General features: G+C 40.5%; 1 protein-coding gene across 1 annotated transcript in view; it reads left to right on the forward strand.

Moving 5' to 3' along the window:
- LOC102237954 (RAC-gamma serine/threonine-protein kinase) overlaps positions 1–23,450 on the forward strand; it is a 60,278-nt gene that overhangs the window by 18,354 nt on the left and 18,474 nt on the right. The window contains exons 2-7 of the mRNA XM_023327972.1: positions 6,723–6,848; positions 11,958–12,069; positions 16,060–16,204; positions 17,345–17,476; positions 17,565–17,630; positions 20,433–20,501. Of these exons, the coding sequence (XP_023183740.1) occupies positions 6,723–6,848; positions 11,958–12,069; positions 16,060–16,204; positions 17,345–17,476; positions 17,565–17,630; positions 20,433–20,501 (650 nt within the window). The remainder of the gene's footprint in view (positions 1–6,722; positions 6,849–11,957; positions 12,070–16,059; positions 16,205–17,344; positions 17,477–17,564; positions 17,631–20,432; positions 20,502–23,450) is intronic.

The raw sequence follows: 23,450 nt of genomic DNA on the forward strand, positions 1-23,450 counted from the left end.
CATGGACAAACTGTGGGACAGATGTCTTCCTCAAGCGTCTTACCGACACAATTCCTCACTTTCTTAACCTTTCAACCTCCCCAACTCCTGTGCTGCCCACAATTACCTCCCCCTTCCATCACTCCTTTGACACAATAGTCTCCTGTCTGATGTTCAACTGGTTCTGTCTCATTTACTGTTCCTTTCTGATTAAAAAAAATACAGAACATTTCCTAAAATTAAATTATGGCAAGTTTTAAGAACTAAATAATGCCCAGATATGTAGTGGATTTGTCCAAATTTATGCTAGATATTGCTTTTCTAAAGTGTCCCCAAGGACCTTGTCTACAGTTTTAAGGTGTCTATTGTGTATTTACGTGACTGCAGTATGATATAACCTTGGCATATCTCTTTGTACAGTTATATAAAAAGCAAAACAATCTTCTAAGGCTTTACCAGGCTTTCTAGGTAAATAAATGCTAAGCAAGGGAATCAAAAACGTATATAAAACTCTGAACTGTTATTTAATCAAAGCTTTGCTAAACTGTAAGCAGTGCAAAAAAACAAATTGTCTGCACTTATTACAATTTGTATTTAGCTATTTTTTCACACATACAGTACTTCACAACAATGGAACCCAGTTAAGTTTGGTTTCATGTGTCCCCTAATCAAATGATGAATGAAATGCAGAATCTCTAGCCACCATCACTTTGTACAGTGAAGTTCATCCAGGGAGTTCTCAAAATTGCCTCCACTGCCTTTTTGCACAGTTTCTGATAAAGCAAAGACAAATTTGGGTGAGTGATCTTTCTGGCTCCTACTTATTAGCGCCACATTACGGTAGAACTGTTTATATTCAAGAATAACTGATACAATTTAAGCCAAACTTTCTTCTGAGCAGCATCAGAGCTACCTCTACCTCTAAAAGTTTGAAAACCATGGATCTGGTGAATGATTGTACGGTTTCTAAGTCCTTTGAAAGCAATCCCAACTCATCAGTGCTTCACTTCTGTGCTCGACAGCAAGTATGAGGTGAAGACTCTTAATCAGCAAAGAGGGTTGCTTTTTCTCAGTTGTCTATTTGGCTATTACCTTTGTCCTTGATATCTGGAGTGAAAAAATGTGCTCCTAGGTTTTTGAAGTCTACTTTTGCTTTTTCGCCAGTTTTGTTAAACAATAAAACATCTCCCGTTTGTATTTGTCTGGTATTTGTTTTTAGTAAAACTGGTAATTAAAATAGTGTATTAATGTGGATCTGTGTAGCTGTATGTGTGTGTGCAGTGTTGTTTCTTTGGGTTGGGGCGGTCTACGCATTGGAACATGGCAGGAATTTCAGTCCACCCGTATCTCTGCCTCTGCCTGCCTCTGTACTCCACCACTAACCAGCTCTCCAGCTTCCAGAGCGCCAGTCACACAGCCCAGTCTATTGCACCATCTGCATATCAGCGCCTGCCTTGGCCAAAGCATTAAATTAAATCCCTGTTTGGGTTGATTAACAAATGGCTGGTGAGCTCACATAGTTACGGAGTTATTTATTTAATTGCCATTATGGCTTTTCCTCCTTTTGTCTACCATGTTTTTAGCTAGAATACATCAAACTAGGAGAATAAAGGTGTGCCGGGTGTCTTGAAGGACTTTGTGTAAGACTGAGCAGTGGGAGAAAGTGTAAAGTTTGCACAAGTTTGTGCCTCATTTCGATTGTGCTGGCTGACGTTCAGCACAGCCATGTGTACCTGTCTCCTTAATGCATTTCAATCTCGCAGTCTCCCCTCTGTCCCGATGTGAACAGCTAATGGGTCTGCTAATTGAGTGACAGTTAGCGAGCGCATTGTTCTAATTCCAATCAGAAACCTTGGAACAGACGCAGTCACAGCTGATTCATCTGTGCCTCTTACTGCTAAATCCACAAGCTGCAACTGGAAGATGTGCCAGCAAGATTTATTTCTCATAGAAATTCGAAATGACTTCTAAAAAGCTCTGGCTCTGTTTCCGCTGCTTAGTTTGTGCCTCTCAAACATCAACACGTAAAAGAGTTCACCTCTTTATTTCACTTGTTTTACAGCAGACAGGTACTACTCTCATGTTTCGGATCACTTAGATCTCTCAATGTCCAAACAATAAATCTAGTAAAGAATGCCAACTAAATATAAAATGGAACATTTAGAAAGCACTGCTGAAGCCTCTGGGTCAGTTTACCTCTTTGCCAATATCCCCAATTTTGAGCCCTCATAATTTTTTCATAACCGATTCATAAACAAATGATTTCATACGCATGAACTTAACCCACTACATAGTTATCCCCAAAATTCTTCATGCCAGTGGCAGATTTAGTTTTTATGTTATTTTTTTCAATTAACGTTTTGAAGCGACACAGCCAGAGTCCGGACCTGAATCTAATAGTGTGTAGAAGGAAACTAAAAGATAAGGGTGAAGGCAAGGAGACCATCCAACCTCAGTGATGTGGAGCTCAGAAATCAAAACAGTAGTAGAAACATGCAAAAAAGCTGGTCAGTAGTTATAATAAAGATTTTTGCTACAATGCGTACATAAAAAAAAAAAATTTCGGTTTGTTTTTATGTCGCTAATTTTGAATTTAAGCATACTACAATGTAGCGTACAGAGAAGTTCTAGGTTTACAGATCAAAAGCTCTAGAGGTTGGTAAAGCTAAACCTGCAATGTGGAACACCGATGTGTGACATGAGACCAAACAGGATCAATGCATATTGATGTGTGAAATGTTCAAGAATCGAAACACATAATTCAGACTATATTTTCTCTTTCATTATTTGCCATGGGTCAAGTCTATCAATTTAATTGTGAAATTTTATTTTAAAAATGTCCTATCCTCCTTTAATAACTTAATTGTTTCTCCAATGTACCTGCATGCGTTGCCATGGTAACACACTGTTACAGGGAAACTGTTTATATGCAGTAATCTGTGACCATGCCAACTAGCCTTAGCATTCACAGATAGGTAGTATTATCTGACGTGGCCGGTGTATAAGCTGTAGCTTACCAGAGCAAGGGAAGGGTGTGAGTTGTGCGTACAGAAGATTTATTGACAGCGCTAAGACCCTCCTCCTGCCTCTGATTGGTTGTTTCTGACAAACAATCAGCAGTGTATTTCTGCAGATGGCTTTCGGACCACAGTAAAAAGGCAGAGAAGCTAATTTTTTTCTTCTCTGATTATCCAACTCATGTTGTACTGTCATAACATGGTGACAGTTTAAACAATTTAGTAAAACAGGATATTGTTTATAAAAGTTACCTACTGCCACTTTGCCTTGACCCATGGCAGATGGCAGCATGCCTGAAAAATTTGGGTACAAACGATTACAGAGGTCCAAAGTAGCAAAGCGGTGAAATGACCAGTAGCCACCACTGAAGCAGATATTGGTTTTGAACCAGCTGAACAATTAGGACTTTAAAGGCCTCTGCCCTTTTTGATCCTTCAGATAACCTACGTGGTTTGCTCCGTGCTCTGCAGCGTAGTATTTTCTAATTGGCCTGAAGGGAAAAGTAAAGTTGTGCAGAGAACTAAATGAAAGTGAAGTGAGGAGTCTGAGAGAGATGGTGTGGGAAGGAGACCGGCTGTTCTGTTTTCTCCAGCAGTCCAAACTAGAGACATGTGGCTCCCCAGACAAGCTGTCCAGAGTGGGAGAGCTCGCTGGACTCATTACAGGCAGGGCCAAGACGGGATAGCTTGACAGAACACCGTTGGATCATACGGAGAGTTGGAACGGTCGGAGCCGAATTGTTTTTAGCCCGCCTGCGAGTGTACGCGCACTCGCCGCCGCGTTTGTTAGGAGCCACGCGCGCGCAGACAACTGTCCGTCCCCTCTTTCTCCGTCTGTGCCACCCCTGGCTGCCCCCTCCCCTGCCACCCTCAGTGGACACGCAGAAACACACACATACGTACACACGCGTAGCATCTCGGCCTGGCCATAAGGATCGCTTAAATGTTTTCAGTTGTACTGGACAGCTGAGGGATGAAGCGGCCAACCACAGGCTTCCATTGGTTGGACACCTCATCCAGAATCTGACTCATAGAAATGACTGGACGTGGACCAGTGAGCCAGTAGTCGCAGCCAGTTTATAATAGTTTTATCAGTTCAACTTTTTTTCCTCATCCTCATCCATTTTGACAGTCCATCCATCTTTCTGCAATCCAGTTTGTAGTTGAAGAAAGTTCCTCCTTTCCAGATGATAACTTCAGTCAGCATGATCTGTCTAATAAAGGCTTGTCTTTTATTGGTTTGTCATCGTTTGTGACATGTTTTATTTAGGCTTACTCTCAGTTAACTTTTTGCTCTCTGTGTGTGTGTGTGTGTGTGTGTGTGTGTGTGTGTGTGTGTGTGTGTTTTCATCTTGCCTCTTAGAATATTTTCTTCTCCCTCTTCCTTATGCCTCTCTCCAGCCCTCCCGTCCAACCCCTCTCACGGCACTCTGTTTATAAGTAGCAAGTGATCCAGAGAATATGCTTTGTTCCTGAAAGAACAGGAGAAGGAAACGAGAGAGCTGGAGAGAGTGGGTGTATTTGTGAAAAACAGAGAGAAGAGAGGAGAGGTGTGATTCTGTAGCCTTAGTAATACACTGGCACCCACCAGTGTGTTTTTCCTTTTCTTTCTTTCTTTTTTTTTTGTTGGTGTCCCTCTGTCCCTGTGTGGCGGTTCGTTCTAGTCACCAACGCACTGTCACACACACACACGCCAACATGTGCATCCTCACCAGCACCCAGAGGTACCGGCGGGGCCGGCGCTCGCATGGTTCCTTCGGCGGAGCAGGTGTTTTCCTGCGACGTGTTAACGAGCGCGGCCTGCTGTCATTTCTGCTTTAAATGGATGTCACAAATAGAACACAGACACTCCGACTGTTCTCTTCTCCTGGAGAATGAACTGAAACAAGGTGATCAGAGCGGGACACAAGACCCTTTAGTCTAATGCCCTGAAGAAAACGCAGTTCAGTCAGTTGCCTTTAAAAGTCACTAAATTGCTGTGTAATTTAATCTCAGTGTAAATAAAGATGTTCTGTGAGGGCCTTATAGAGGTTCCATGTTTAACAAGACATCACTCTGCAGCAGTCACACATGGTGGTGGCAGTATCATGCTGTTGATGAATATTTTACTCCATTCGGCTTGATTGGAAGTCGAATGGAGTAAAATATAGAGCTAGTCTGATAAAAGGTTTACCTTTCAGCATAGGCACAATGCTAAACATTCAGCCGGAACTACAGGAGAATCCTTTCTGAGCTTTTAAATTTTCTAGAATGGCCTAGTCAAAGCCAAAACTTAAATCCAACTGAGTTTTTGTTTTTTGAACTAACTCTTCCCAAACTACTGCTATTTTGCAAAGAACAGTGGGCTAAAATTTTTAGCATCTAAATGTGCAAAGCTGGTATATAGATACACCCAAAAATAGGCCTGGATGTTAAACTGTCCAAGTAATTATTGCGATGAACCATAACATTATTGCTTTGAGACCGTCTTCAAGTAATAGATGAATAATGGCATAATAATTTAAAGTCAATAAGCTTTAAGAATGCTTAGCACTGGAGCTGGAAGATATTTTAAACATCCATAATAGAACACAACCAAAAAACAATAAATTAGACACAAATAAAAACTTCACACAATCAAAACCACGAATAAAATGATTGAGGTCTCTGTAAACAAAATTTGCATTCATAGGGCGTTGAATACAAATGCACCCCACACTTTTTAGACTCTTGTAAAAATGTTTAAAATCATGTATAATTTTCCTTCCACTTAACTATTATGCACTACTTTGTGTTGGTCTGTCAAATAAAATCCCAATAAAATGAACCGAAGCGTGTGATTGTAACCTGACAAAAATCAAAAATCTGTTGCTGGGTGTGAATGCGTCTGTGCAAACGTATTCTGTGCACGTAAAGTTATGCACAGAATAATTTCTTTATTCTCAAAAAAACCTATGCGAATCCACATCTATGTGCAGTTTAACCCATATGTGGCTCCATGTTCCCGGTGTGCGTTATCCACCACCGTGGCGTGGTGTTTGACACTCGTGTAATCCTCTTGTGGGTCGGCTAAAAAGGCAGCGGTCACTCACCGGTGCCAACGCGCGGTCGGATAATACTTTTGTCGGCAGATGCGCAGCAGATGTTCGTCGTTCCCGCTGACGTCTAAGAAGAATAACTCCTCCATGTGTAATCCTGTTTGGTCTCATGTCACATCATCTCATCCTGTGTCGCTGCAGCTGACCAGTGGTTTGTGTGTATTAGTGTGTGTGGTGGAAGGGTCATCACCTCAACACCTGCCCATGTATCAGCCAGATGATGTTTCTGGCATGGATATGTTGAGTGTTGCGCTGGTAAACATGTTTTTTTCTTTTTTTTTCTCTTTCATTTTTTACATGATAATCCGATCTGAATCTGGCAGGCGTTGTGGGAGCTGTAGAGATGTTGTGTCTGTGTGTGTGTATGTATTTGTGTGTATAAATACTACAGTGTGTAAAAGTGTGTGTCATATAATCAGAACAGATGACAGTTGAGCGGCTCTTAACCGTCCGGGGAATAAAGTCAATATTTAAATGATCCGCATCATTATTTTTGTTGTTAATCCTACTTTCCATACATTATACTGATTAACTGTTACAACCCTGAGAAACATCACGATCCCTCATGATCTTCTATCCACAGTGTTTGCACCAAGTATTAAAATATATGCTTACATTTCCCTCTCTGTGTATTTGCGTCTCTGTCCAGGTGAATACATAAAGAACTGGCGGCCACGTTACTTCCTGCTGAAGACAGACGGCTCCTTCATCGGCTACAAAGAGAAACCTCAGGATGCAGACCTCCCTTATCCTCTAAATAACTTTTCAGTAGCAAGTATGTTGCAGTGACATTTACACACTGCCACAGATTCTTTACTCTACTCTTGTTCTTTGATTTCCAATTTTGGAAACTTTGACCAGACAATTCCCGATTTAGTCTCAATAAAACCCCTAGTTAGTGCATTTAAAGTGAAGCTTTTTTTCCTTCCTGTGCTCTGTTGTCATTAAGTTTTTAGATCAGTAGCAGAGATGAAACTGCCCTATTCAGGTGACAGAGACATGAGTGTAAAATAAAGTTTTCCCTTACTGGATTTCTTACTAGATGTACATTTTAAGCCATTTTAAATGAGCAGTTAGCGCGGGTTAGCATCAGTAAAGCTCAGTCTTTGTGTGTATTCTGTAGAGAATGCAGCCATTCACATTTTTGAAAAGAGGGTCGATCAAGCTGAAAATATGCAGTGTGGCTATCTGAGTTTTCTGTACGTCTGAACTAAAAAACGTTGAAATGAGTGAAATTAATCAGAGTATGTGAGACAAATAAACTTTAAACACTCACCTATAAAATCAGAAAGCATTAATTGTATGCCACCTGTCTTTAAGGCATTGCCAGCACATGAATATATTCGTTTTGTTCTGCCTTGGAGAATATAGACTGTAGTTTAAACGTATGCATAAAGTTGACCTTGTCTTGGCGTAATAATGACATCACAACCTGCTAATCAACCTGTTAAGTTTAGAGAAGAATCGGTGCAGCTGGTTTAGAAACTATAGCAGATTTCTATATCTGAAGGAAATTATAGCCCATGTTTTACTGAAATGTTGCCATGTATCTTCCTATAGTTCCATCAAACAGAGCCTCGGGGTAATATTACATCCATCAATGCAGTCATTATCTCTGTTGTCCATCTTCACAGCGTGGTGGTGTGTTACAGGAGCCACTACATCCTCTAATTATTAGAGGATGTAGTGGTTAGCAGACTCCAGGACATTGTGAACATGTTTAGTTTTCCAGTTATTGTCTCACCAAGACTAACCTAATGCATAATTTCCAGCATCACCTTCATTTGTTACATTAAATATTTCCCATTTGGTATTGGATATGCAAACTAATCTTGTCCATACCTATAAGTCAAGTGCGCAAGCTTATGCAACGAATAATCAGACAAACAGAGGTTTGTTTGCCTTTGTAATTAAAGTTTTTGTATTTGTAGAAAATGGATTTGTGTCTGTTAAAAACATTTGTAGTTGAGATTTAATTCTGTGCAGTTTGTGAACATCTGATACAAAGCAGACATGTATGTATGAAAGATTTGCTGATCACCACATGTGCTTCTTGAGTCTGTACCCCCAGAGAGATTGGACAGTGGTTAATGAAACTGGCCAATCAGGACAGAGACAAAGGTTATTATTTTATTCTTGTTCCATGTGAGCATCAATAAATATGAGTTTAGTAATATAAACCACACTTTTTTTCAAGCGACATCGTGAAGAAGCATAATTCAGATGAAAATGTTTTATAGGAGCAATATTTCTGTTTTTAGTGTTATAAATGCTACGCAATACTGTCACTGTCCTGCAAAACTATTGAATGCTTAAAAATAAGTAATGAATAGTTTTTTAATCATAATCTAAATTATCATAATAGTACCACAAAATATTGTGATAAAATTTGAAGTCCATATCGCCCACCCCTAGTTGGAGGTCTAATAAATCTGCAAACTCCACACAACTTAATCAAAAATGAAGATATGTTTTGCAAACCCAAAATGCACAAATGTAAACTTTAAACTTTAAAAACGAAAATGTTGCTTTAGTACTACAAATGTCAACTCTTCAGATTTTTGTTTTTCAAAAAAAGCTGGGTTTATAAATATACTTGAAACGAAATTTAACAGCAGTAAAGCTTTTCAGACGAAGCAGATGCTAAAATGTTTTCAGCTTAAAATCCTTCCCAGGTTTTCATTCGCAGAGATTACATTTTAATTATTGTATATTTTTTAAATATGCCACTTATCACCCAACATCCATCTCCTAATATGTAAACGAACGCTTATCATTTAGCAGTTTAATCTGTGACATGATTATGTTTTTTTCCGTTTTGTGAACGTAATCAGACATCCACTAAGCTGATGCAGATGTCACCTTCTACGTCTACTGTAATTATGCTTGGGTCCTTTAGATATGAATAAAAAACTAAAACACTCTCAATTACTGTCTTTAAATTAATCAAAATGAAACCATAACAGGCTTAGTCCGATAAAATCAGATGGCTTCAGGAAAGCTTCGTGTGATTAGTCTGCGGAGTTGAGTCGAGAATGATACAGAAGAACTGGCTGCTTGAGCGCCAAAAGAGAAAACACGATAAATGGCGGCTTACAAACCGATACCTCAGAGAAAGCGAGAAAGAAACGGTACGCCGAAGGACACGGGAGGAGGGAAGGACGCAACCCTGGAAAGGAGGAAAAGTATGGAGAATGAGGGATGGGAGAGGATCAGAGGTGGCAGTGGAGGGAAAAAGAGAGGAAGAGGAAATCTTGGAGGAGTGAGGATGGAGATGGAGGAATGAAAGGAGAGGCCTTTTATGGATGAGGTGTGTTGGAGAGGGAAGGAGGAGTGCTGAACAGACAGGGAGGAGGAGGTGATCACCGGGTTGGAGATGGAGGGAAGAAGAGGGGAAAAAAAGAGGAAAAAGAGTTTGCGCGGAGGACAAGCCAGGCCATACATCCGGCCCCGGCTGCTTGGCACAGCACCGGCTCCGCCACATCTGTTGCCCAAAGCTGGGAAGCCAGGTGGCGTGTGTGTTCCCTGTGTGTATTTGTTTACTTGTGTGCAGAAGTGTGTGTCTACGTGCGTTTGTGTGTGCGAACAACAGAAGTGGTCAGATGGAACAGAGATGGTACAGGCCTGTTCCCTGCAGAGGGACTCATACATACAAGCTTGACACACACACACACACACGCTAAACTGCTACACAGACCTCACCGTCGCCTGCTGTGGCAAACAACCCAATTTCAGCTAACACTCAAAGTTCATTTTACATAGAGTTGCCTGTGTGTGTCCATGTGAGGACATTAGGTTTTGTTTTGGCACCGACAATAGTGTGACCTTGTTTACTGGCAGCGCAGCAGGCCCTGTTCACGAGTCAGGTAGCAACCGCTTTGTTTGACTTTACATTGAGGCGCCGCTGCGTGGATGACCTGGGTGGTTTTGCCATTAACCTTCCTGTCTATATTTAGACTGAGCCTTGACATGCTGAGCTGGGCCACGCTCAAAACAAAGGCCTCCTTCGTGATCTGGGAAACGTCTGAAATTTGATCGATCAGATTGTCAAGTCTGGGCAAAAATGGGAAAACGAAAGCGGGGATAAGTATTTGTATTTCCAGACCTCATTTCGTATCCCATTGTCTGAAAGATGTCCTTTCAGACAATATAAAGGACATATTAAGAAAGTATGAAAGTAGGTTTCTTCCATACTTTCTGTCTTGTTTCTTTCCTTCCTTTTCCTACTCTTACTTTATTTATTGTGTCCATCCTGTTTTCCCTCCATCTCTGTCCTTTGAAAACCATTCATTCTTCTTTTCCTCCTTTCCTTTCTTGGTTGGCCTCCTTTCTTCCTTCTATCCAACATAATGTCCTCGTTCCCTCCTCCTGTCCTTGCATCCTACCTTCCTTGCTATTATGTAACTTTCCTTCCTCATTAACTTCCTATCTTCCTTCCTTGTTTTTTATTCTTCAGTTTTATCTTCTCTTAACTTCTTCACCTTCTTTGGTAAATCCTCTGTCTTTTATTCCACATTTCCTTCCTTCCTGTTTCTCTTCATTCCTCACTCTCTCTTGTCTCTTATGTATCTTCTTTAATTCCTTTCTCTTTTCTAATTCATTCTTGCCTTTCCTTCATTCCTTGCCTTCTTTCTTCATTTATTGTCTCCTTCCTTAACTCGTTGCTTCTTTGGACCCTTCTGTTCTTTGTATTCTTTCTTCTTTTCCTCATTCTGCCCTTTCTTTCCTACTTATGCCAATCATTACTATTGTCCTTCCTTCTTTTATTGTTGTTTTTGTCTTTCTCTTTCAATCAGTCTTTTCCTCCTTCCTTCTTTCGTATCTTGTCTTATCTTCCTTGCCGTTTTTCTTGTGTCTTTCAAGTTTCATATGTAAAGCACACTCTCTACAATGCGTGTTTTTTCTTAAAGTACTGAACAAAAACACTAGAAGAACTGGGAACTCTGACGTTTTCAGTCTGCAAATGTCTTGAAAGGAAAATGTAAAAAATAAAAGACAAGGGGGAAAAAAGCGTGTACAAATCCTGTTAGGAGAAAGTGATAGGAGATGTGATGGACAGACAGGAGAGATAAAGGAAGCAGAGGCTCTGATTGGACGGACAGGAAGTCAAAAAGGAGAGGAGAGGGGAAACGAGGAGAGGAAATGAAGGCTGAGCCGTGTAGAACAAGCGGGGCAGATGAGAGGACAGAAGATGGATCGTAATGCTGTTTTACACCACTTCATGTCCTTCATAAGCACAGAGACTGCTGAGGGGACAATGAAGATGCATTCCTTCCCACAGCGAGCTCACAGACCCATCTGGCTCTGTATGCCGACGTTTCTGTGTTTGTGTACTGTATTATGCTTCTGTGTAATAACGGCCTACTGGGCTGCCTGTTCTCATAGAAATGTGTCTCATCGGAGAGCCGCCAGATGCGTGTGCGACGCAACACATAAGATCCTTTGGCACAAGAAAGCAGCTTTTTTTAAGTTATCGGCTTTCGGAGTGATTTCCTATTTTTACACCAACAAATTAAAACACGAACTGTGTTCTCTTCATGACAACTTGTTGTTTCAGCGCAAGACTCCCAGTGAGTTTCCAGCTATATAGAGGCTGCAGCCAACATTAAAGCACTTTAAAACTTATTATGCAGGGCTGACTGGAAAAAGGTACATTTATTTCTTTTTATGATATTTATCTTACATAAGAAATAAAAACTGAAATACATAAAAAAACCCGAACTTGACAATTTTAAGTCTACAATAATTAAGAAAAGGTTTTACTTCTTTCAGTTGTCTTCTTGAGATCTGAACTTCGTATAAATTTTGCTTTGCTCTCTTTATTTTGTGTTTTGAGGATAAAATCCTTTCTCCTAACAATTCACTACTTGGGCTTTTATTCCAGAATGCCAGCTGATGAAGACAGAGAGGCCGAAGCCAAACACCTTCATCATACGCTGCCTTCAGTGGACCACTGTCATTGAAAGGACCTTCCATGTGGATTCGCCTGATGAACGGTTGGTTCCTTAAAAGATTAAATCCTGAAACATCGTAGCATGTACCTGCTCAGCCTCACTTTTAGCTGTGTTTTCTCAAAAAAACACCACTGTTTGTTTTGACACTGATGAGCTATAGTAAGAGGAAGCAGTATGGTGCACCTTCCCCACTCAGCTCCTATGAACTAGCGGCAGCAGCAATTAGCAAACACCTAGTGCCGCTTCGAGTGTGCAGACCACTTCTGAGTGCAACGCTCCTAAGAATGTTTGTAAACGACATAATGTGCAGGAGACGGAGCATCAGAAAGAGCAGGAGCTTCTTAAAGAGACAGAGGCCCAACTTCAAGGTGTCAAATTGTGAAGTCAGATTTCCTTTATGTCATGTTTGATATAAACTGCATTTTGAAGGTAATGTAGTTACTTAATTATGCTATAAAATGATATTATGTACCTGGAGAATAAATACTCGTGTCTGTTTATTTCTCTGGGCTGAAGTTTGGTAGCTTCCCTAAAATGTACCTGCTAGAACATGTGTGGAAACTGAGACTTGTATTGTTTTGTTTTTTGAATAGTTTGAGGAAGCCACTTTGAAGTTGAGCAGATTGAGTTCACAGGATTGCCATTTAATTTAAACAAAAAGTAGAAAAACAGCAAAAAAAATTCTTAACACAGGTTGGTAAAAATAATTATAAAAAAAAACACACTTAAAAATGAATATTTCTTTGGATAAACCATAGAACAAATATCGGGTGCAATATATTCAGCAGCATTAATAGGAGCAGAGGTATGTATATGAAGGGCTTCACTGTAGAGAGTTTGTGCTTTGTTGGAGTCTGAGAGAGAGACGGAGTGGAGAGGAGACCTTTCAAGTGGTGTTGGCATAAATTCTCCAGCTGCTCAGTTCCTTTCTGAGGAGCTGAGGTGTTTATCTCCAGAAAATGAACAGCTTTGCCCAGAAGACCACAGATGCTTCTGTGCACGCTTTGAGGTTGCGTGTATGTATATAAGTGTATGCGTGTGTATGTGTGTTGCAGCTGTCCGTCCAAGTTTCTCCTCGTTATATGTTTTTTGTTGAAGTTTTGCCTCCGCATCATCAAATGGAGCTCTCAGAGTTAAAATAAATCTCATAACTTCCTATTAATTAGCTTATAAAGCGCGCGTCTCTGGCAGCGAACACGGCTCCAGATGTGTTTGTGTTTTGCTGTCGATTTAGAGTGTTTGCACATATCCAGCACCACTGAAGCAATAAAACTCAAAGCTTGTTGAAAAGAAGAAAGCAGTGTGTATTGTGCCACAACTGGGTGTGTGTGTGTGTGTGTGTGTGCGCGTGTGTTACTGTATGGGGCTGTTACTGTACCAGTGCTGGCAGGCCTCCAGCTACTACAGCCCCAGCCGTGCGGGGAGAGGGTGGCACGTGTTGGCGCCGTGCCCGACTGTAGGCAGGCCCATTATCTCTCATTAGCAAAAGGGGAAAAAAAATGAGGAAAAGAGGCTCATTATACAAAAAAAAACCCACTTTAACCAAGAAAGAGCATTTATCTGCTGCCTGACCTTGAGAGAGTTCCCATTGCTTTTCACATACCCTGTTCGCACAAGCGCACACACACATCATCACTCGTGCCACAAATTAACGCTCCGCTGTCGGGGATGGAGCGTAACTTGAGTTTGCCCTTGTTTTTGAAGCATCTAGGATACGCTCCGGAGTCTTTGCAGAAGAAAGGAATATAGATCTTAAAGCCACGGCGCTGCGTTTAGGTTTAGACGACCGATCCTGTAGAACCCTCAAAGGAACATATGGGTGCTTAACACAACACAAAAAGATACAGAGGTGATCCCCGATGACTCGGGAACGTTTCATTGATATTTTTCTCATCGGGACTTCAGTGCATGTACATGTATTTGAAAATGTTCAACGTCGCTCCTGCAGAGTCCCGAGGATTTAGAAATGCTACAGCATGTGAACATTAGGGCTGTACGTGAGATCTTCAGAGCTAACAATGCATGAAGAACTTTGTACTTGGTTAATAAATTGGTACAAACTCATCAATAAAACTATCATCTGCAAAATTTTATTGTGTTGAATCCAATGATTGAAAAAACGTACAGAAAAAACCTAAAGATCAAAATGCTAACGTCAATATCGATCTTCATCAACTCAGTAAAAACATAGTACATGATCGATGTACCTGCTTTTTAAAACTGTTGACTTATCGTTTGTATTTGGTACATTTTGTCAGTATGAATATAGTTTTATTTATTTATTTCTGTTTTCTGCTGTATGATATTTTGATGTTTTCTGAAAAGGTCATTGTTAAAAATGAGAATTTGTTCTCAATCATCTTGAATTGTAAAATAAAGGTAAAATTAGTCAAACTAATTACAAAAAGCATAGACAAGTATTGTTCCTACAGTGTGAGGAAAAACACTACTTCATCATAATTAGGACTGAATCGATTCATTGGATTAATCGAGATGAATCGATTATTGAAATAATAGGCACCTAATTTAGTAATAGATTAATAGTTAACTGGAGTAAATAGACTGAAAAATGGTTATTTTCTAAAATGGCAACCTAATTAATCCAAAGTTGTAAAAAAAATACATACATTTCCCATTTCAGCCAAAAAGAAAAGAATCCACCTCTGTCTGTAAATTTGCTTTACCAAGCATTCCTCAAGCAGCCTACGTTTAGCTTCACCTGATTCAAACTCTGTGAAAAAATAACAAACTAAACTAAACAAAAAACTTTTATTAAGCCCTTTTTGCTACCAATTTATTATTCGATTAAGTGAAAGAATAGTGACCAGATCAGCCCTACACTGTAATAATGTTCAGCAGAAGAGCTTTTTGCATGTTGATATTGGGATGTTTTCAGCTGCAGATGCGTCCTTTGCTCTAAATGATCAAGCATACATTAAAGGAATGCTGTGGTTTTGCATTTTAGGCAATAAAATATTTACTTTTTTTATTTTAATAAGGACTTGCTTTTTTTTATTACTTTTTGTGTGCATATTTTTAATGTATTTCTAATATTGTACAAAATGAGCCTTGTTGGTTCAATGGAAAAATCTCCAGAAAGTGCCAGCTTTAAAAAAAGTCTGCTTAATCTATTAATCGTCAGAATAATCGATAGAATAATCCGTTACTATATTAATTGTTAGTTGTCGCCCTGAAGTATGTAAACATAAAAGACATCCCTTATTATAGTCATGTGATCCATAACAACTAACTATTATTTCCACGTACGTAGACTTAACATAACCACCTACTAAATTCAGTCGCAGTCGGCGCAGAAAGCTCCAACTTTTTGCTGCTCCTCTCAGGCGTCCATCGTCTGAATTTCTCCTCTCCTCTGCGGCGAAGCACTGCCCTGTGTATGATCCATGACATTCATCATTGTTAAAAACCCCGTAATGTGTCCACACATCCTGTTGCACGGCTGGCCTTCTGTTGCAGAATCCCATCTACACGCCCACACACACGCCCGCACGCACACGCCAACACGCAAACTCACTTGCTTCCTCCCAACAGATGTTGAACAGCACTGCTAATGGAAAGTCAATGGGGAGGAACGATGTTAGCAAACAACAATGCATTGTTCCCTCTGATGGATTGGGGTGTGTTGGAGTACACCCGCTCACCCCCACACGCGCACACACACACACGCCCACGCCACCATGCACACGCCGACAGGCATTAGTTCTGCTCTTTGATCATTGCTCATCTGGTTGATTCTCTAGCTGACCGTGTTTTCTTCTCTGTTGAACAAATAGGTGTTTATGTTAATTAAAAACACTTCAGCAACCTGAAAGACCCGGTTTGGGAAATGCATCAGTCACCCAATTTAAGAATGGGGTGAGAATGGATTGACCTGCGAGATTTTTGGGCTTGTTTGGGCCTGTGCTGCTATAAATTTAACATGCAAACCATCTAAGTGCAGAATGTCATGCTGAAAACAAGCAAGAAGCTTCATCGGAGCTGACAAAAATTAATAACTGTTTCCATCACCAGGGATGAGTGGACAGAGGCTATCCAGATGGTGGCAGACAAGCTGCAGAGACAAGAGGAGGAGAGGATCCAGTGCAGCCCCACTTCCAATATTGACAACATGGTGGAGGAGGAAATGGACGTCTCCACTACACACCACAAACGCAAGGTGCTGCACACAGTCTTAATGCACGTTGTCACAGCTGTTTCTCTGCTCCACTTTAGCTAAAATTTAAATAACTTTTTCTATTTAAAAAAATTTTATTGGTTGAATATTTATATATCAAAAATCTCCCAATTTTCAGGTTTCTATTTATTTTTATTGTCTATCGGTATGTTATTAATATACAGTGTTCATTGTTTTTAGATATTTTCATATTCAATTGGGTATATTTTGTTTCTGTGCTGCTGTAGGAAGTGAAGTTAATAAATGACTATTCTACTCTATTTTAATTCTGTTTTTTTGCTTATTAAAGCAGATTGTTAGTGAAAATAATGAATAATTTGCTCACCAAACAGTGACTCAAATTGTAGCGTTGCATTTACTGTCCTAAAGGAGTGTGACCTGATTTGCAGCTCCACTTGGGTCAACAAGTTGTTAATTAACTTCAGGCTATCACTATCACTAGGCCTCCCTCCTCACACAAATTAGGTAGAAATATTTAATTATCTACTTTTATTTTTGAGAGTCTCTATGATTGTTGCCTTAAGAAAATCCTCTGTGATTACATGTTTATTGCTGTAGCTTTAAGCTATTTTGCTACTGACATTTTGTATTTTTTATTTTTTGCTTTATGTGCACTTCCTGTTCAAATAAAAATAGTTTCAGATTTTTTTAAAAACACTTCAAAAAAGAAACTCCCTGTGCTGCATCCATGTAAACTAGAGAAATGAGGGAGTCTCTCACTTTGTTTTATGTTGGGTTTTTTAAAAATCTATTTGTCTTATTCTTTTCTGTTTTTATCAAACTTCTAATGTAACCTCAAGACGTTGGTGACTGTGAGGAAAAATAGACATTGTTAATGACAATAAAATGATCTATTCTTTTGGAAGAAGTTTTTAACTCATTTCAAAACATCTTCCTATAAATGTCAGCAAGACTTCTCTAACATGACGCATGACTGAAAACAGACACAAAAAAAGCTGGCTTCACCGGCATTTATTTAACAATTCAGTAAAATAAAAATATTTCACTCTTTTGCTCATTACTGTCTCTGGGTATATTAAATGTCTCCGATTTTAGCAGAGTTCTCAACAAGCCTACGGCGTCTTACTTTGACAGCGACTCTGCTTTGTTTCACAACAACAGACGATGAGTGACTTTGACTACCTGAAGCTGCTGGGAAAGGGAACGTTTGGTAAAGTCATCCTTGTCCGGGAAAAGGCCAGCGGGAAGTATTACGCCATGAAAATCCTTAAAAAAGAAGTCATCATAGCCAAGGTTTGTCAAATGCAGTTGTGTAAATAACATTTTGATGCATTTCCACGTCGCACACTGAAAATGGTTTTATTCCGTGTTGTGTGTACAGGATGAAGTTGCTCACACACTCACAGAGAGCAGAGTATTGAAAAACACCAGGCATCCTTTTCTCACTGTAAGTATCTCATACACGCAACAGAATCTGTAACATCAAAGCACAGATGAATATTTCATGGCTAATTTAAATTTGTTAATGCTTTGGTCTGCCATTATCAATTCTAGAATATTAGAGGATAAAAGAACAGAGTTTAAATCATTATTACAATATTATTGTCTATCGTTCCTGCTGTGACCAGACATTACGAATTTATGTTAAGAGCTGCTTTGTGAGAGAGCAGTCGCTGTAAAACAGGGTTTTACTATTATTTAAAACAACTACAAAATTATTAGTATTCCCATGTTAAACTTCCTTCATTATTTTATACACTGCCTGGCCAAAAAAAAAGTCACCACCAAAAAATGGTCACACTCTCTAATATTTTGTTGGACCGCCTTTAGCTTTGATTACAGCCCGCATTCGCTGTGGCATTGTTTCAATAAGCTTCTGCAATGTCACAAGATTTATTTCCATCCAGTGTTGCATTAATCTTTCACCAAGATCTTGTATTGATGATGGGAGAGTCTGACCACTGCGCAAAGCCTTCTCCAGCACATCCCAAAGATTCTCAATGGGGTTAAGGTCTGGACTCTGTGGTGGCCAATCCATGTGTGGAAAAGATGTCTCATGCTCCCTGAACCACTTTCACAATGTGAGCCCGATGAATCCTGGCATTGTCATCTTGGAATATGCCCGTTCCATTTGGGAAGACAAAATCCATTGATGGAATAACCTGGTCATTCAGTATATTCAGGTAGTCAGCTGACCTCATTCTTTGGGCACACAATGTTGCTGAACCTAGACCTGACCAACTGCAGCAACCCCAGATCATAGCACTGCCCCCACAGGCTTGTACAGTAGGCACTAGGCATGATGGGTGCATCACTTCACCTGCCTCTCTTCTTACCCTGATGCGCCCATCACTCTGGAACGGTAAATCTGGACTCATCAGACCACATGACCCTCTTCCATTCCTCCAGAGTCCAATCTTTATGCTCCCTAGCAAACTGAAGCCTTTTTTTCTGGTTAGACTTACTGATTAGAGGTTTTCTTACGGCTACACAGCTGTTCAATCCCAACCCCTTGAGTTCCCTTCGCATTGTGCGTGTGGAAATGCTTTTGCGTTCACAATTAAACATACTCCTGAGTTCTGCTGTTTCTCTTCGATTTGATTTGACCAAACGTTTAAGTAATCGCCGATCACGATCATTCAGGATTTTTTTCCGACCACATTTCTTCCTGGAAGACGATGGTTCCCCACCATCCTTCCCGTTTTTAATGATGCGTTGGACAGTTCTTAACCCAATTCTAGTAGTTTCTGCAATCTCCTTAGATGTTTTCTCTGCTTGAGGCATGCCAATGATTTGACCCTTCTTAAACAGACTAACGTCTTTTCCACGACGATGTTTTGCCATGGTTGTTTAAGAAATGAGGAGCTACTCATTGCATCAGCTGGGGTTAAATAACTTGTTGCCAGCAGAAAGATAATCGCCTATGCAGTACTTATCCAATAGGAGGCTTGTACCTATTTGCTTAGTTAAATCCAGGTGGCGACTTTTTTTTTGGCCAGGCAGTGTATTTGTAAGTAGTGCAGTCATTGGTGTTAGCATTCCAGGTCGGGACCTGCAAGGCGAAAGTTCCACCAAGTGGACCACTATGACAGACATTTGAAAGCTCAAAATAATAAAGCAAAGCAAGTTAGATGAAACACATTCAGCCTTCCTGTTTTCTACTGCATGTACTGCTCTCTCTTGCTCTCTTGCAGTTTACTGAGTGAACAGTAAACATACTGTAGAAATACAATTTCCTGTCAAATAGCTTTTGACTCGATGGTTAACAACATACTGATACTGCAAATGGCTTCCTCTGAGTCTTCTCAGTAACTATGTCAACACCGAAGAGTGTTGCAATCAGCAAAACCAGGTATGGAGTGTTATCTGAATTAAATTTTGAAGTTTTTTACCGCCAACTGGCCGCTGGTTAGGGCTGAAAATCATTCCGTTTCTCACAGCGTCTCCAATATGTGCGCATTTATCATCAGCATCTCTGACCTTTCTGCAGACGGAGCACCGCCATCAGTCGTTTGGACTTAATTGATTTCGGTTGTTGGCTTTTTTCTTTCTCTCACCCCGTCTTTTAACGTACACAAGCACGCGGATGCGCATGTTCATCAAGGGAGCAATTATAGTTCGTATCTGCGTTCACCCCCGTCACACCTGCAGCCACAAAGAGGCGGCGACCAACTGTTCTTTTGCTCAGCAGCCTTTTCCCCTCAAAAGAAAACACGTGCACACATTTAATCCACACACACAGGCACACATATACTCGAACAGTACTTTCTTTGAACAATCGCACAGAGGCATAAACAGTTGGAAGCTAAGTATGATGATGTTTTGTTGTGCCTGCTGTCTTGGCTACAATGGGACTAGAGTTCCACCTGCGCTCACAATTGTTCTCCCACTTCGCCGTTTACTTTAGGGTGAGAGGATGTGGGCACAAAGACATGTTAAACAGGCAAAATGAAAATATAGGTTAGTTAGTAGTACTCGGTTTATTGATCTGTAACAGGTAATATTTGTGGCGTTACAGGAACACAAGGGAAATCTGGATGCTACTATATTGTCCAAATTCCCCAAAGAATAACCAGCTCCTCTGTGTATTCTTAGAAAAACGAGAGTCTCAGTAAATGCAGGTCTGTACGTTGGGCTTGCCCACCGAATGCAGCTGTGTTTGTAACACACACACACACACACACACATAAATGCACTTTGTTAATTTCATTGGAAATGTGTGTGTGTTTTTTTTGTTTGTTTGTTTCAGTCGCTGAAGTATTCATTCCAGACTAAAGACCGTCTCTGTTTTGTCATGGAGTACGTGAATGGAGGGGAGGTAGGTCTCACACAAACACATTTGTGGTTAGCTGAGTTTATGTTGCTGCTTTAAACAGCCAGTTGAACCGCAACTACACCACAGCAACCGTCAGCAATTAGCGCTCCGCTCACTCTACAGTCAACTGACTCCACACTGTGATGAAGCTAGGGATAGCTCTTTAGTGTCTTATCAACATGTTTTTTTTTGGGGGGGGGAGGAATAAAGCAGTTAAAGTTAGTTTTAGTACACTCAGGATGATGCATGTGATTTGAGAAACCACACTTAAAATGAGAATAAAAGGACTGAGCTACAAAAATCTAAATTCTTTAATTTGTTCATTTGCTTGAGTTATTTATTTATTTTAATTAACAAACGTGTGTAAATCAGCCGTGTTACAATCACTGACAACCTTTTATTGTAGTGAAAATGAAGAAAACAATAATAAATCCTGAGTTTGATGTCAGGAACAGACTAAAAAGCAAAATGGCCGCCTTTGTCACCTCACACCCCAAATTTTGGTGTATTGGTTCAGATTTTATGTGATACGCACACCAACATGAAGTACTTTAAAGTTTAGTAAGTTTGTGTAGCACTTATTGTAAAGTGGAAAAAACTGTACATTGTACACATTTTTTTGGACAAAAACAAATCTGAAAAGTGTGGCATTCATTTATTGTCTTTCCCCTGTAATCAAGTACCCTAACATTTATTTTAATTTTTTTATGTAACAAGGACAAATACACTCAACATTGTTTCTTAAAAAGAAGTTGATTCTATAGCAGTTAGCTACTGCTACCCCTCCTGCCCCCCCCTCCCCCCAATTCAGTTTTCAGCAATTCAGCGTACAAGAGTGGGGCAAAATTCCTCCTCCAATCTTCACAAATGCTGAATGGCACTTCTTGCATCCAAAGATGGCAAGGCTAGTTATTAGACTAGTTGTTGTAATAAAATCATAATTGGAAAACTGTTTTTTATATTTACTCAGCTAATCTGAGTAAACAAAAAAAAAGTATTTTACGACTGGAAGCATTTTTAGCGTGACACAAAAAGCAAAAACGGAAGAAATCTCAAGGTAATACTCCTTTAAGGCACTGTACATGCAGCTGTTCATTGGAGAATTGCAGAACCTTTTTAGTCATGAACAGTATAAATCCACAGCAGTGCAGCAAACGAAAGCACAAACACTCTAAAAGGGGCTAAAGTTTCTCTGTTGGATTCTTCCTAGCAGTTCTTTGCCAACCAACTGGCCTCTGTCTTGCCTTCTCATCTTTCTTTTCTCTCCCATTCCTCTGCTGCTCGTGCCTATTTACAAACACACCTAAGGGGCAGACAGGTAGCCCGAATAACAGTCAAAGAGGAAATGAGTTTGGATTCCCTCACTTTTCCATTTCTCACATTTTTAATCGGGCCGTTTTTGCAATCTTGGTCCATTCCCTTAGTGCAACTGTCACCTGCTCCCCTCCCAGTTAGTTATGCGGCTCAGGCCGGTGCCAGGCTTGAGCAAACACACACCAAGAGAACACCAGCAACGACACACACGGAGGACATTTTTACCTAGATGGACAAATTGTGACCACGCATGCCACACGAACACATCCACTCGCAAACCATTACAAACCTGCCACAGTCACAGCTGCCAGTGCACTGATGAAGGCCCACCTGTCGTTTCTACCCCCTGGTCCTCTCTCTCTCTCTCACACACTCTCTCACGATTAGACACGAAAGGCCTCTGAGCAAGGTGGTCTGTAAGCGTCACTCCAGTCTCTATATGCAAACCTCCCTGTTCAATTAATGGGAGACCTGTGGCCTTTGGTCTCATGGGTAATTTGTACAACTTGAGTGGTATTGCACAGCAGGTTTGTGTCAGTCCGAGGCCACATGTGTAGCCCTGTGTTAACTTGACATCTGACAGCGAGGGGAAGCGTATGATTTCGAAAGTAAAATTGTGCGGACTACTTTAAAACAAATGTGCATTTTGGTGCCTGGAGTCAAATTATGGAATAGTTTGGATGAGGATTTGAAAAAAATGTACTTTACTTTAATCTACTTTAAACCAATTTAAACTACTTTATAAGAAAAAAAAAAGATTGACATACACTTTTTAACAATGAGGACAATGATATATTGTTTGTAAGTTATAGTCTTCATTTTATATATGCGGCCATGAGAGCAAAAAGATTTATCTTGTAATTGTTGAGAAAGGGGCAGGTTTTTATAAGGTTTTTCTTCTTCTTGCTCCTATTTACTCATGTAGATGAATTGTTACAAGACAGCATTTGTGTACATTGGTAATGTAATGTGTTTTCTTGAGTGACTGATTGATGTATTAAGTTTTTACCTGTAGCTAATGTGAATTTCATGCTAACAGCCCTGTTAGAAATGTATTTATGAAACAAAAAAGAGGTTGTGTTCCATACTTATTTCCCCCATGGTAAACATGGTAAACCCACATGGGGGGGTTAAAAATGAATTGTTTGGTATAGAATTAGTCTCGTTCCAACACCAGATGTGAGAACGTAGGAAGTAAAGATGGAGGCCCGAGAGGACGAAGCCGGTCAGGCCGGTAATGAGTGCTGCAGCGGAGGTAGGATTGTGAAGGTGGCGGCTTCGGCTGTGGCAGCCATCGTCGCTCCGTCTTTAACTGGAATGCTGTATTGATTAAACCCGGTGATTTGGCCCCCATTGCTCCTCGCCAGCACCGTGCCAACGCAGCCCAGAGGGTAACATGGAAGAAGTATGTGCAGTACGGAGGGTAGGTGGGTTGGGAGGGGGGGGGGCTGCTAGATGAGGCGCCAGCTGCCGGGCGCCTCCACCAACCCTCCTCCGAGACGCCAGCCCCCCCGACTATCACTCTCCCCTCCGCTATCTATCATCTCAATATGGTGCGGGCAGCCAGTTTGTGTTGTGCTAATTTCCTCCAATAAATCAGTAATTATTGCTGTGCCGTCCCTGCTGTCTACCCCCCTT

The sequence above is a fragment of the Xiphophorus maculatus genome, chromosome 22 (assembly GCF_002775205.1).
Source record: "Xiphophorus maculatus strain JP 163 A chromosome 22, X_maculatus-5.0-male, whole genome shotgun sequence".
Taxonomy (NCBI): Eukaryota; Metazoa; Chordata; class Actinopteri; order Cyprinodontiformes; family Poeciliidae; genus Xiphophorus; species Xiphophorus maculatus.